General features: G+C 47.1%; 1 protein-coding gene across 5 annotated transcripts in view; it reads right to left on the minus strand.

The window, feature by feature from the left end:
* Atp6v1c2 (ATPase H+ transporting V1 subunit C2) overlaps positions 1-14,170 on the minus strand; it is a 38,593-nt gene extending 24,423 nt beyond the window's left edge. For 4 of the 5 annotated variants that reach the window (XM_057766167.1, XM_057766160.1, XM_057766142.1 and 1 more), the window contains exons 1-3: positions 14,066-14,140; positions 12,864-13,008; positions 10,739-10,806 (exon numbers count right to left, since the gene is read on the minus strand). In XM_057766167.1, coding sequence (XP_057622150.1) covers positions 10,739-10,806; positions 12,864-12,992 — 197 coding nt within the window. In that variant the 5' untranslated portion in view covers positions 12,993-13,008; positions 14,066-14,140. Of the gene's footprint in view, positions 1-10,738; positions 10,807-12,863; positions 13,009-14,062 lie in introns of all 5 variants that reach the window. The other variant, XM_057766152.1, reaches the window with a different exon arrangement.
* Between the last annotated feature and the right edge of the window lie 1,241 nt (positions 14,171-15,411).

The raw sequence follows: 15,411 nt of genomic DNA on the forward strand, positions 1-15,411 counted from the left end.
TTGGCCACTGGGTCTTGTTGGGTTCTAGACCGACACTGTGGCCTGCCTTGTGTTTAAAAGCCGACCAGTTTGGTGTGCCTGCATCTCTTTGATTAGCAGTGCACAGTCTCACTGCGGGGAGCCCTGGCCACAAACCTAACTGAGCTGTTTTCTGGGCCTTAGCCTGGGGCGGTACTGACAGTTTCCCAGGCTTCTTTATGGAGTCAAGGAGTATTCCCAGGCGTTTGCCGTGAGAGAAATGTGCTTCAGGCATCTGGCTGATTGCTCTGGGCTCTCTACTCTCTGGCTCCCAGGTGAGATCAGCAGATCAAAGGGAGACGAAATGTCCAGTCTGGTTCCCTCAGGCAGAGATCTTAGCTCCTGCAGCCTCAGGCTTGTGTTTCAGCCCAGGACCCATCATTGTCCCTTAAACTCTGCTACATTCCCACACAACTCTGGCCTCTTCATCACAAGACCTCTTCCAGTTACCAGAAAATGAGTGTGCCTCCTGTCATCTGTCGGGACGCTGACTCGGTTAGGAAATTTTATACACTAACTAAGCAACTACTGTGCCCCAAGCATTAATAAGTGCTGTAGCCTAAGCCAGGTCCCTGCTGGCGTAGAACTGCAGGTTCAGTGCTATCGAAAGCTGCTTTTCCTTATTCAGATCACCATAGTAACCCAAGCGGGTCGGACCTATTTCTGTGGCCACTGTAACCCATCCAATAACTACCTATTTACATGAAGGTGGTGAGACCCCAGCTTCTAGCAGCAGTGTCTGCCGACTGCCTAAACAAAGCCTCACCGCACCTCATCCTTCTGCGGGGTTCTACTCCTCCCCATCTGAGCCCCGTCAGAGTGTCTCACCACAGCAAATGTGGTCCGCCAGCACGCACATGGCTTCCGGGACGTCTCAGAATGGCATGCTCCGGTGAAGCTCAACAGCTAGAAAGATCATCTGTTCCACAGAACCAAAGCAACCTGTTGTGATCAGTGGCTGTGGTCACCAGAGAATTACCATGGCACTGATCCAGAACATTTTTTCTCGCCAAAGGGAACTGAAGGGTCTCACGCCATTTTTAAATTTCCCTTTCTCCCTTTACATCACGTGGTCTCTTCATTGTCAGAAGTGAGAGGCTTCCTCTTCCCTTTAATCTACAGCGCGGCAGCCCAACAAGTCGCCCTGCCACAAGGCACCCCACCCCGCTAGGTGCATCCCGTTTGCATTGATGTTGCAGCGATCCACACATTTTGACCTCTTGTATGGGTAGTATAGAGAAACTACTGGAAGAAAAGGGGTGGTTATTTATAACGGCAGGCAAGGCCCATCTAATTACAAGAAGCAAATGTCCACGGCCCCCAGAATGCAGAAGCCTGCTTGTATCCCCAGACCCTGGCCAACGATGGTCTTAGGAGTCCTTTCAGTCTCTGCCAGTCTGACAGCTGGAAACCTACACGTCACTGTCATCCCGATTTGCATATGTGTGATCTCCAGGGAGGCTGTGCATCCCTCCTCAGGTCTGCTGACTACAGAAGGCTGCTTTCTTCTACGAATCGCAAGCTCAAGACCATCCCCTCTTCTGTTTTGTTTTCTTCCGTTGCTTTCTTCATTGATTTGTATGAGTTTCTGTGTTTGGGAGACCCGGTTCTGGTGGTAGGGTTTCCAGCTACCAGACGCCATCTTAACAATGGCTTTGTGAACAAGCGTCACAGGAAGAATTGATGGAAAACTGCAGGGTCTCTAAGATTCAACAAAGAAATTTCCAGCAGCTTTCTCTAAAATATCTGACCAAAATGAATAGTAAGGGTGGGAGCATGGAAGCCGGGAGGTGGTGGCGCACACCTTTAATCCCAGCACTTGGGAGGCAGAGGCAGGTGGATCTCTGTGAGTTCGAGACCAGCCTGGTCTACAAGAGCTAGTTCCAGAACAGGCTCCAAAACCACAGAGAAACCCTGTCTCGAAAATCCAAAAATGGGGGGATGGGAGCTTGACTCAGTGGCCAAAGTCACCTGCCACCAAGAGATCGAGTTCAATCCCTGTGAGACCCACACGGTAGAGCTCCGGAGAGAAACAATTACCTCAAGGTGTTCTCTAACCTCCATACATGAACTATGGCACCCACTCATGTACACACACACACACTAAAAATTAATTTTCTTAAAATGTAATGTGTATTAGTCCACCTGGGAAGATGTATAGATCATACTAATAAATGTGTAATAATCTTACTTGGTCACATAAATATACATATTCATCAAAACTTACCAATTTGATTACTGCAAATGTACACATTTCACTGTCTATAACCCGTGTCTTGGTGTGTGTGTGTGTGTGTGTCTTTGTCTGCATGTACAAATGTGAGCAGGTCCACATGAGCATCTGAACATATGTGTGAAGCCCAGAACTCAGCCTTGGGTATCTTCCTCAATCACTCCACACCTTGTCTTTTAAGACAGTGCTTGTCATTGAACCTGCAGCTCAAATACTCAGCAAGCCTGCTGGGCCAGGAAGGCCAGGGTCCTTCAGTCTTTGGTCCACCCCTGGAAGTATGATTGCAAGCTCAAACAACCTTGTCCAGTCTGTGTAAAGAAAATCAAATCCAAAATAATGGACAGCCATGGAGGAAGGTGGACTGGTAGCCTCCACATGCACACACAAAACTGCAAAGCTTTTTTTAAAAAGATACAAATAAATTGAAATGAAAAAGTAAAAGTTAATTTTGTTTTTAAAACATAAAATAGCCACGTAATTGTAATTCTATAATTTTATTTTTGATATTTATTTTACCTTTTGAGTGTCTGTGTCTTTTGGGTGTATGTGCCTGAGAGTATGGGTGCCCACAGAATCTAGAAGAGGGAGTCCGATGCTCTGAAGGTGAAATCCAGGTAGTTGGGGTTGTGAAACTGAACCCAGGTCCTCTGGAGGAACAGCCAGTGCTCTTAACTACTGAGCCGTCTCTCCAGACCCTAGTTTATTTTATTTGTTTTGTTTTGTTTTTCCAGACAGGGTTTCTCTGTGTAGCCTTGGCTGCCCTAGAACTCACTCTGTCTGCTTCTGCCCCCCAAATCCTGGGATTAAAGGTGCCAGTCACCACCTCAGACCCTGGTTTATTTTAAATAGTCTCATTTGCACTTTATCTTACACGTCCACTGATTTGTAGCAGGACGTTTGTCTATTTTAATTATTGAATGATAATTCTACTAATAAGTTAGAAACCCCCCAAAAAAAGAAAAAAGAAAAGACAGAAAGACAGACAGAAGAAAGAAAGAAAGAAAGAAAGAAAGAAAGAAAGAAAGAAAGAAGGAAAGAAATGCAAAAAGTAGATCTTGGCCCCAAAAGTAGCTCCCCCAGGGTCTAAGCATCGAACTGCAGCACCCTTGCCCTAGGGGTACAGATGAACACCAGGTGGGAGAGACCTTAGATCCCCAGCTTCGGTAACCACAAGCCAGGAAGTGGCTGCTGTGCGGGGCCTGAGGCCCTGGAAGGCCCAGTCTCTAGGTAGGAGGGCAGAGGCTGCAGTTACTGGATAACTCTGGAAGGGAAGGCTCACTCCTCAGTCACCTGAGTCACAGTTCCCAGGGCCCAAGCAAAGAGCAGATTCTTCCTAAGTGGCCTTAAGACAACATAGTGGCCCCAAGGGAGTTCGCCCTGCTATTGTACGACAGAGTCCCAGTGTCTGACCAGCCCGGCCAGACAAGTCGTCATCTGGGGCCCCGCCTGCCCCAGGAGCTGCAGCCCAGTCCTCCATCCTTCTGGAAGGAAGTGTTTGTCTGCTCCTTCTCTCAGCATGGCAGGTGCAAGGTTCCAAACTCCTCCAGGGCAAATCGGCACTGCAAAAGTCAGGCTTTGGGGCTAGGGCCATGACTCAGTTGGTCAAGTGTTTGCCTTAAGAACCCAAAGGCCTAAGCATGATACCCAGACCCATGCTAAAAATAAAATAGACCAGTGTGATGGTGCATGTCTGTAATCAGGGCTGGGGAGGCACAGGCAGATCTCTGAGACTTCCTGGCTAGCCAGCCCAAGCTGCTTGATGAGACCTGGATCCCGGTGAGAGACCCTGTCCCAAAAGAAAAAATGTGGCTAGCTCCTAGGGAACAACGACTGAGGTTGTGCTTTGGCCTTCACACACACAAACACACACACACACACACACACATACATACACACACACACATACACACACATACACACACACACATACACACACACACATACACACACGCACACACACGCACACCATACATACACACACACAGCCAGGCTTCCTCCTCTTTCCTGACTCATTGGAAAATTTTAGCAAACCAGAATAGAGTTGGTCTGACATTGCCCATACGCCTAGAGGAGAGAAAACAGGTTACAAGGCTGGGCCCAGGGAACGTCTCCAGGACTGAAGAAACGAGTTCTGCCTGGGAAGCCTTCCTTGGTCCTCCAAAGGGACTCTGTTGAGCACCAACTGACTCCTCACCAAACCAGACAAAGCCTGAGTACTGAGGAGACTGAGGCCGACGGAATGAGGAAGACTGCCCGGAGCCAGGTCTCCATCTGCTAGAGGACAACCAGAAGGCCCAAACTTGCCCTGTGCTGTTTGATGGGAAATACCACACAGGGGAGTGCCTGGCCCAAGAAGTGAGCCTAGAAGCTTCCACACAGGGTGGGATGTGTGATTTACTCCAGTCTTTATTCCTGCCTCTGCCAAAGGACAATGACATACGCTCTACAGCAAAGTCACCAGGAAGAGGTAAGCCGAGATGGGTAGTAACTTTCTTTATATAAAAAACAAAGATTGGGGCTGGAGAGATGGCTCAGAGGTTAAAAGCATTGATTGTTCTTCCAGAGGTGCCAAGTTCAATCCCTAGCAACCATATGGTGGCTCACAACTATCTACAATGAGATCCGATGCCCTCTTCAGGCCTGTAGGCAAACATGCAGACAGAACACTATATTTATAATAAATAAATAAATCTTTTTTTTTTTTTTTTTGATTTTTCGAGACAGGGTTTCTCTGTAGCTTTTTGGTTCCTGTCCTGGAACTAGCTCTTCTAGACCAGGCTGGCCTCGAACTCACAGAGATCCACCTGCCTCTGCCTCCCGAATGCTGGGATTAAAGGCATGCACCACCACCACCACCCGGTTAAATCTTTTTTTTTTTTTTTTTTTTTTTTTAAAGCAAAGATTGAATGAGGCTTCTAGAGGTTTCTAGAGGTTCTCTGCTCCAGGGAGCTCTGGGCCCAGATATACCTTGCTTTAACTTCCACACTGGAAGCTTTGAAGACACTGAAGTTTAAAGAAGCTAAATCTGGAGGGACATGCCTGTAATCCAGGCCACTCAAGAGTCTCAGGAAAAAAGGTGGAAAATTCAAGGCCTGCCTAGATGGTAGAGTGAGTTGAAGGCAACCTGGACTACTTTTTGAGATCTTGTTTTTTAAAAAAAAAATGTGCTGGGTGCTGGTGGTGCACACAATCCCAGCACTCGGGAGGCAGAGGCAGGCGGATCTCTGTGAGTTTGAGCCAGCCTGATCTACGAAGAAAATTCCAGGACAGCCAGAGATATTACAGAGAAATCCTGTCTTGAAAAAAAAAGTCAGGCGGTGGTGGTGCATGCCTTTAATCCCAGCACTCGGGAGGCAGAGACAGGTGGATCTGTGTGAGCTTGAAGCCAGCCTGGTCTACAGAGCAAGTTCCAGGACTGGCTCCATAGCTACAGAGAAACCCTGTCTCGAAAAACCAACCAACCAAACAAACAAACAAAATAAATTTAAAAAGTCTGGGGACAGAACTCAGTATTTGTCTAGTAAGCAAACATAAAGCTGTAAGTTCAATTCAGGTGCACAAAAATGAATGAATGAGTGAATGAATGAATGAATAAGTCTTTACAGAAATCCTCCTGTATAGTGTAGAGCCACTCAACAAAATTACCTTTGCCAAGCACAACAGAATTCTCTCTGGAAAGTTGGCATTTATAACGAGCCCACACTATGGCCCAGCAGAGCAACCTCTCAGGAGGTAGACGCAGGAAGATCAGGCATCCTTCTCTATCTAACAAATTTGATGCCAACCTGTGTACCTGAAACCCTACCTCAAAACATAAAAACAACAGAAAACCAAAGCACCTCTAGCCATGGTTTGCCCCCAGAAGAGACATGGATAAGGCAGGGTGCTAGATCCAAACACAGTCCCAGAGGACTGTCATGAATTGCCCTGAGGGCCCACAAGAGTTCAGCACCCCCAAGTATCTGGAGAGCAGTGGGTCCGTATACAGGCATTTATATTTGGACACTTTTCCACCAAATCACTGTGCCCTGATGCAGGCTCCTGTTCCCCCAGAATGAGGCTCCAGGACACACAAGGGGAGAACACCCTGGGGAGATGCCCAGGGACTGCATGACCAAACACCGGGGAAAGGCGAAGCCTGAAAGCGGAACAGAGGTGGTTAATAGGTACTTGAAAATGTTTAGTCTGGCGGCGAGTCTGAGAAACACTCATGAAAACAAGCACACGGCCTCCTCCTTCTGCCTGGTAAGTGGGCATTCTCTCTGATGGGGATGAAGAAAGGGCCTCTGGCTACCCCACAGGGACAGTTTGGCAATGTGTACAAACAGCTTAAATATGCCATGGCATTTGACCATGTAAGTGCGTGCATGCGTGTGTGCATGCATGCATGTTACTGAGAATCAAACCCAAGGAGAACTAATAATTGCGATCTGGGGGTATTAGGATAATCAAAAACACAGACTTACATTAATGACAAAAGCAATATGTAAAAGAACAACGATGACCACTTATTCAATGTGTTAAGTATAATAGAATGAAATATATATTCTAGCACCATAAAAAAGAAACAGTAAAGCTAGGGGAGCTCAAGGCTAGCCTGAGCTACATATGGAGGCTGTCTTATAAACAAGAGTTGGGTGGGAGAGATGGCTCAGCAGTGAAGGGTGCTTACTGTTCTCACAGAAGACTCAAGCTTGTTTCCTAGCAACCCTGCCTTTAAGTCCTCACAACTGCCTGTAAGTCCAGCTCCTGAGGATATGATGCCCTCTTCTGGCTTTCACAAGCATTGAACACACACACACACACACACACACACACACACACACACGAGCGCGCGTGCGCGCACACACACACAATTAATAATAAAACAAATCTTTTAAAAATAACCAACAGTAGGTCAGATCACAAGGAAAATTTCAAATTCTCAAAGGTAGAACTAGCTCCTAATTCATTCTTTGATAATACAGCAAAAGAATTAAAAATGAAAAAAGCAGAAATAACATTTTTTAAAGATTAACTTTCCAAACATATAAGGACTAAAAAATGCAGAATACCTAAATTACTCTAAAACAACACACATTAAATCATGAAAGCATAAACATAGAGAGAAAAAATTCATTGCTTTTGGCATTTCAAAAAAGAACAAAATATTAACAGAGGCTGGTGGTTAAATCAGACAAACTAATTTTATCCCTGGGGCTCACATTGTAGAAAGAAAAAAATTAGTTCCCACAGTTGTCCTTTGACCTATATGTGCATGCAAAAAATAAATAAATAATAAATAAATAAAAATTTTAAACTAAGCAAGCAATTAAATATGCTTTCTTGGAAAAAGAAAAGCACCCAGACAAAGCAAAAAGGAAACAAGGTTATATGTAAAAGTAAACTTTAAAAGTTATAGGTCACGCAATGGGAGATGGGAAGCCTGGAGACCTTTTTAGAATTCTAGCCCGCATCCATTCATGGTGTCCTGATAAGAACTGTCTGGCATTGCTGCGCAGACAGCCACTCTCATGGATGTAATCTCTGATCAGTCACCTCTTAGACAACTTCATAGGACCACAAGGAAAATGCAAAGCCACCCAAGGGCAAGTGGCAGTCAACAAGGTACCGGAGGAGCCCAGGGGCACAACTGAGTGGCCGTGTGGAACCACGTGCCTGTGAAATACAATATACCGACTGGCACTACAGACTAGGCTGAGGATCTGTGAAGGACTTGACTCTTCGGAAGGGGGTTTTTAATGATAAAATAAATGGGTTTCTTAAATTTTTAAAAATGATTTACAGAGTAAATTAACACAGGCAGTGGGAAGGAATAAACTTTTCTAGAAACAGAGCTCCCATAAGCAGAAGCCTTGCAGCTGCATGGAAAAACACTCTTGTGCCCAGGTAAATAAATAATAAAAGGATATGGAAACAATACACCTTGAAAACTGTCCCTTCTCTGTTCCCCTGGCTAGAGGCAGTGCTGACAGGTTCCCGCTGCATGGCTTACAGGCCCAGCTAGCATGTATTTATCTAGTAACACTTGAGTATTATTCAAAGAATTGGGGTGACCGGAGGATTTATAACTAGAGTTCATTCCTTTTATCTGAAGCCCAGTACAGACAGATTCCTAAGGCGAGACACCTGCCTTGAATGAGGCTGTATTCAAGGGCGCTCACAGCACACAACTGTCCTTAGTCCCCAGTAGGAACATACCTGGGGATGCATGCCTACCAGGAAACCGGAGACAGTACATGGTGTGAATAAACTTTCATCCCTTACCACACCTAGCCTCTGCTTTTAAAAATGGTTTTGCGGCCTCTGCGTTTCCCAAGGACGACCCTCATCCTGCTAGCACATGTGCACATGTACATTTGTATGTTTCTTAAGCACATGCTGCATTACCACCAGGGGAGACACAAGCAATCAAAATGTATAGGGCAGAGTATGAATGCCTATCAGGAGGAAATAGCATGCAAACAAACAAACAATAATAACCCCAAAGCCAGAAGCATCCTGCATCAGAGTTCTCAGTGATGTCTGGGCTTCAGTGAGGGAGGAAGGAGTTAAGGAGTGTACACAGGGGTAGTTAATGGTGTTGAGGTCTAGAAAAAGGAATGGCTTAAGAGCTGCCATTTCTGCAGCCAGGCGGGAAACAGCCCATGCCTTCCAAGCCCACTGTACAGGGCTGTACAACCTCACCCTGCAGCCTGCTTGGAGAGGGAAAACCGAAAGCCTGAGGCAGTCTTGGGCAGGGGGCTGCGCTCAGGGTCTCTGCTTCTGTATAGATCATCATCTGCTGGATGAGTTATCGAAGGCAGGCCAGGCCTCTGTATCACAAAGCGCAACCTCAAAAGGAAGTGGACACAGGGGACTCTGCTCCTTTTCCCTGGGTGACATTCTTTCACAGGTTCAAGACTGGCATGACATCTCTCCCCTTCACTCATTCATGAGAGCAGAGCAGTAGCCACTGTTACCTCGTGGTTCTCTTGATGGCTAATTTCTTCTCATAGCTTTGCAAACTACAGTGACAAGGATTGCCTCCAGCAATCCCTCATAGAGCAAAAGACAGATCAAAGATCCGAAAATCCACTTCTGAGGCCATTTTGGTGAGAGTACGGATGGGATTAACAATTCTGCTAGGGGCAATTGGGGCCTGTGCGTAGACTCTCTGAGTCTGTATCTCCATTTTCATTACTTCTACATGTATACCAAAACCAGTCACCAATGCACTGTTGGCAAAAGCTTAAGACTTGGAAACATAAGAGACAACAACAAAGAGACAAGCAAATCTGCTCAAGGTAACACACCCAGAGAAAAACCAAACAAACAGGCAGTTGTGAGCTAACATGAAACTTTCGCTGAGGTATACTAATATGCAAAGTGGAAAAAAGCAGGATATACTATGTATGTTATCTTACATATATAATATATTTTATTTACCTAGAATTACTCTAAGGCTATACAGTTTTATTTGTGAGACAGCCTCAAGTAGCCCAGGTGATCTCAAACTTGCTATGCAGAAGGTGACCCTGAGTTCTGGATCCTTTTGTTCCTGCCTCCCAAGGGCTGAGATAATAGGCAAGAAATCTTACTGTGTTGAGTAGGGCATAGTGGCCCATGTCTTTAATCCCAACACTAGGGAGGCAGAGGCAGGCAAGTCCATGTGAGTTGAAGATCAGCCTGGTCTGCAAAGGGATTTCCAGGCAGCCAGGGATGTTATAGAGAAAGCCTGTCTTAGAAAAACAAAAACAAAACCCAACAAGAAAAGATATTGCTATGTTGAGTAGGCTGGTTTGATCTCATGGACTCAAGCAACAGGCACAAGTCCCTGCATCTAACAAGGCTATACACATATTGACTTGTCCTTTCACCGGCTACCTCTGGAAGCTTCACCTGCTAAAGTTATGATGACAAAGCTTTAAGAGAGAGGAAATGAGGCGATGAGGGAACAGGGAGGAGGCAAACAGATCCAAAGAAAATCTAACTTTCATTCTGTGGTCTTGTTTTTGTTTTGATTTTTTTTCTTATGTATATACATCACTAAAAAACAAACTGAAGGCAAACATGGTGCCTTGGCTAGCACGTAGCATGCTGAAGAAGTTTAAAGACAGCCAGGGCTGCTACACAGTTCAGAGCCAACCTAGGCAACTTACTAAGACTCAGAACAAAAGGAGGGGAGAGGAGAGGGAAAGAAGGAAGGGAGGAAGGGAGGGAGGGAGGAAGGAAGAAAGGAAGGGAAGAGAGGAAGGGAGGAAGGAAAGGAGGGAAGAAAGGAGGAGCTGTTTCAAAAAAAAAAAAAACCAAACCCACCAATGAGGGACCCAAAGGACCCAGCACTGTTGACACAACATCCCCAGGTGAACCCACTGGTGTTTTCTTCTGGCTTCTGAGACCAGATTTAGACAGACCATACTTTGGTTTGGCCAAAGCAAGAGCGCTGTGTGCACTGACAACAATGTCAAATTCTTACTTGTATATAGTAAATAAGAAATGTTTTACCTTTCAGCAAAGGTATCAAGTTTCCCCAACTCATCAGAGAGACCAACAAGGGAATCCAAGGTCCCCACCTAGAAAAGACCATAAAGGAATTAAGCTCATGTTCTTTCTGGCCAGAAGTGTAAGGTGTCCCTTTTAACAGTCACATAGGGACTCACTTCCCTTTGAGTTGGATGTCTTTAGCCAACATCCAGACTAAACTATGTGGAAACACCTATATTAAGAACTATCTCTTTAGCTGGGTGGTGGTGGTGCACACCTTTAATCCCAGCACACAGGAGGCAGAGCAGGTGGATCTCTGTGAGTTTGAGGTCACCCTGATCTACCAGAGTGAGATCCAGGAAAGCCAAAGCTGTCACATGGAGAAACCCTGTCTCAAAAAACAACAAAAACCTCTTTTTAACTTTATTATTATCTGTGTGTTATGTACATGTCAGTGTGTATGTCCTATGTATACGCATGTGTGCAGATACTTATACATGTAGAGGTCAGTGATCAACACAGGGTGTCTTCTTCAATTTCTTTCTCTCTTGTTATTTGAGACAGAGTCACTGAAAAATGGAGCTCACCAATTCAGCTAGACTGGGTGACCAGGGACCTCATCTCGGCTTGCCTGGGGCTGAGATTACAGGGACCCTCGTCGCTGCTTGCCCAGTGCTAGATGACAGGTGTCCCATCTCTGCTTGTCTGAGATTACAGGGACCCTCGTCGCTGCTTGCTCAGTTCTGGATGACAGGTGCCCCCGTCTCTGCTTGTCTGGGGCTGAGATTACAGGGACCCTGTCGCTGCTTGCCCAGTTCTGGATGACAGGTGCATGCCAGTGAAACCTGTTATAGATGCTAGGGATCCAAACTTGCTTCCTTATTTTTTAAAATTGCATTTTCTGGGGCAGGATGACAACAGAATGAGCTGAAATCATCTCTCTCTCCCAGGAAGGGCTATTGATGACCTGACCTCGGCTCAGTTTGTAGCGGGTCTTTTCAGACTCAGGGTCTGTTTCTTAGTATAACAATGAATGTGGTGTCCACAGACCTCCTGGAGGGTTTTTTCAGAGACATGGGAAGGAAGGGTGTGCTCCTCAGTACAGGATGACAGGTGGGCACACCCAGCTTTTTACATGGCTGTTTGGACTTGAACTCAGGTACTCTACAGACTATAGCCCAAGCCTCCTCCCTCCCTTTCCTCCCAGCCCCCCCTCTCTGAGAAAGGGTCTGACAATTTAGCCTTGGAACTTCATTTGTAGAACAGACTGGCCTAGAATTTATAGCGACCTCTAGTTTGCCTCCAGAGTACAGGGATTATGGATGTGAGCCACCATGCCTGGCCTGACTAATCTTTTTGAAAACGATCATTCCTGGAGGCTGGAGAGATGACTCAGTAGTTAAGAGCGCTGACTGCTCTTCTGAGGACCCAGGTTCCATTCCCAGCACCCACATGGCTTAAATTACAAGATCTCTAATGGCCTCTTCTGCCTTTCATAAGCCCCAGGCACATACATAGTGAACAAGCATATATGCAAACAAAAACACTCATATAAACTAAATATTTTTTTAAAAGATTGTTACCGTCTTGCTCGTCTTTTAACGTTTGTTTCATCCTAGCCTCCCCATCCACCGCAAGAGCCCTTTCAGAATCCCCCATTTGAACCCTCACTGCATCCTCTCTCTCCCCTCCAGCAGAATCAGAAGTCCTGGACTTCCTGGACTCCCTCTAGTCAAGAAAAACATCAGAGCTGAAGGGCTTCCAAACCGCACCTTTAGCTATGCCGCAGGTCTGTTTAGATACTGCAGACAACACAGGAACACTCCAGGAGCCACTCCTAAGGATCCCTTCCACTTCCCATCCACACTCTGTCCATTGTGGCCTGCCCTGTTCATGCTTACCTGTGGCTTCAAGTCCCGAGGGGACACAATTAATCTGGGGCTGTGGCAGAAAGTTCCATTGACACCCTGTTCCTCTACCTCTGTTCATCCTCTAGCTCAGGTTTATTTTTATTTATCTTTACCATTCCTACATGTGCCTTACTTAACTCCTTCTGCTCTCCTTGGTTTCTGAGGAATTGCCTTCTTGCTCAGAAATCCCTGCCCTCCTCCAATCCATAACCCTCCCACTCCTCTGGGGCTCCTACCTTGAAGTCGGGGATGGCAAACTTGGTGTTGTGGGACAGGTTGGACTTCGAGGTTACATTGTTCATCCTCTCCAGAGCTTGTAAGTTTTCCTTATCACCAGGAGCCGAAATAAGCCAAAACTCAGACATGTCTCTAAGTCTTCCGGTTATCCAGTTACCAGCGGGCACCAAGACAAATGCACACAAACAGAAACAGGAGCAGAGATGTGTCAGATGTCTACTTCACCCTTCCTTACCTCAGAATTAATCCTCTCTGGGCCCTGCCGCCTTTCTGTTTGTCATGCCTGAGCTTTGACCTTCTTCTGCATTTTCAGCAGCTTAAAGGACACCTATCTGGCCCATAAGCATTCTGTCTGCACCCACCATAGGTGCTCTGATTGATCCCAGACTGTCTGCTTACACTCCCCGGGCTCCGGAGCATGGAGCTTTCTGGGAAGACACTTTCCATCTTTACATACTGTTTTTTTATGGAATCCAGAAAGGGTGGATAGAGATGGGAGACAAGGGATTTTTCACCGTATAACATCAGGTCAAGCCCCAGATCTCAGCTGGTTTAGAATGGAATTAGCTGTAGAAACAAACTTCAAGGGAGCTTTTCAAAGGGTTACTAGTCTTTTTTTTCGGCTGAGAAAGAAGGTTCTCTGTGGGGCCAGATAGCTTGCTGGGCTGGCACAACCAGCAGTTTCAACGTTGCATAGGGGTGCAGGGGCCTCGATTTGTTCTGCTCATTCAAACGTGTGTACATCCACACCTTCCCTCTTGGCGGGTTCTCCTGTCCTGTCACCTCCCTGGTGCATCTCGTTCTGGGACGTCTACAGAAAACTGGAGAATCACCACGGGATAGCGTGAGCTCCCGCGGAGCCCTTTTCTCTCTACCTCCACCTCACACCAACCTGAGACCCTGCGCGTCCCTGCTAACCTTGCACAAACCAAATGCTGTTCTTTCCGACCTGACCGTATATCGCCTGGGGACAAACTGGCTAGTGCGCAACTCCTGGGGAGATGCCACCTGCTAAGCCGGGGAGAGTGCGTAGTGGGCGCCGGCTTCCCACGTTCCCATAGAGAAGGTGCACACCCGGGCCGCGAGGACGCAAGAAGGTGCAGACCCCATGAGGGTGGTAGGTAGTGTCGCCCCTGGCTGTCTCAGCAGTTCACTCCCCACCCCTGACTCTTGTTGCTACTCGACCATGCGTCCTTACCAGGAGCAGCGGGAGATTGGGCTGTAGACGACAGGCGGGGACGCGAGGCGGGAGGCACGGCCGGAGCGCACGGCCGGCTCCCGGGAGGCAGCGGCTTCAATAGTCCGGTGCGTGCCCCGCCCCGCCTTTTATCCCAGCGGGAGGGGCAATCCTAGGCCCCTCGGACATTTGCATACGGGCTGCCCGCCTCCCTTGGTGTCCCTGTTGTGGGGCGCTGCTGGGGACCCGCGACTCGCAGAGCAAGCTCGGGGCAGGATATATATACAGACAGGGTACAGAAGAGCACTAGTCGACGGGGTGGGGTGGAGGGGAGTGGGGGGGTAAGGTGTCCAACGTCTCTTCCGCACGAGGGCTCAGTACGGAGTTACGGAGCTGTGGGGTAGCTGAGAGCCTTACCCGATGGCGCTAATAGCGACACCTTAGCCAGGCAGCAACAGGAAGGGATTCCCAGAGGGTCCTCTGGGCTGCAGCCTCCACCTCCTACTCCCACTCCACCGTAGCCTGGCTAGGTATCCAGGGAAATCACCTGCTCCAGGGTGTTTCCAAGGTCCATGCACGAGAGTCCAGGCTAACCCACGGAAAGCAGCGCAACAGGTTCACAGATGTTTTTCAACACACAAACGCACACACACCTGCAGGGAGGAGTGGCTCCTCTACGGTCAGCGTGGGCGCCTGCCTGTTCCAAGTTGCCCAGGCAACACCCATCTCATATCACCCACACAGAGGGGGATCTAACGCTGTTGGAGTTGTGCTGAGGGATCGAACTCAAGTGGACTGCTTGCCTAGCAGGTGCAAGGCTCTGGGTTCCATCCCTAGGACAAGGGAAAAAAAAAGAATATGGGGGAAAGTTGCATAGGATTTCAGTGCGACTAATGAGCTCTTACTAGCCCAGCCCAAAGTTCATTTTAGTGCCCAGCGAAATTAGATAGGTAGGTAGGTAGATAGGTAGGTAGGAAGGTAGATAGGTAAGTGGTGGGGTCCACAAGGCTTAAGTATATATTCTCTCTGAAATCAGAAAGTGGAGTCATGAGATGGAAATGCTTGCCACCAAAACTGATGACCTGAGTTTGATACCAGAATCCACATAGTAGAAGGAGAGAATTGACTCCCAAAAGTTGTCCTTTGACCTCTATAGGAATACCTTGGGAGAGTACATACCACACACACACACACTCAGAGAGAGAGAGAGAGAGAGAGAGAGAGAGAGAGAGAGAGAGAGAGAGAATATGAATGAATAAATAAATCTACAAAAATATTTGAAACTAGAAAGGGAAACCCCAAGAATTAACCCATGAATGTAAAAGCAGGAGTCAGACATAGTGGCGCAGACCTTTAATCCCAGCACTGGG

Source organism: Chionomys nivalis, chromosome 1 (assembly GCF_950005125.1).
Source record: "Chionomys nivalis chromosome 1, mChiNiv1.1, whole genome shotgun sequence".
In the NCBI taxonomy this organism is placed as follows: domain Eukaryota; kingdom Metazoa; phylum Chordata; class Mammalia; order Rodentia; family Cricetidae; genus Chionomys; species Chionomys nivalis.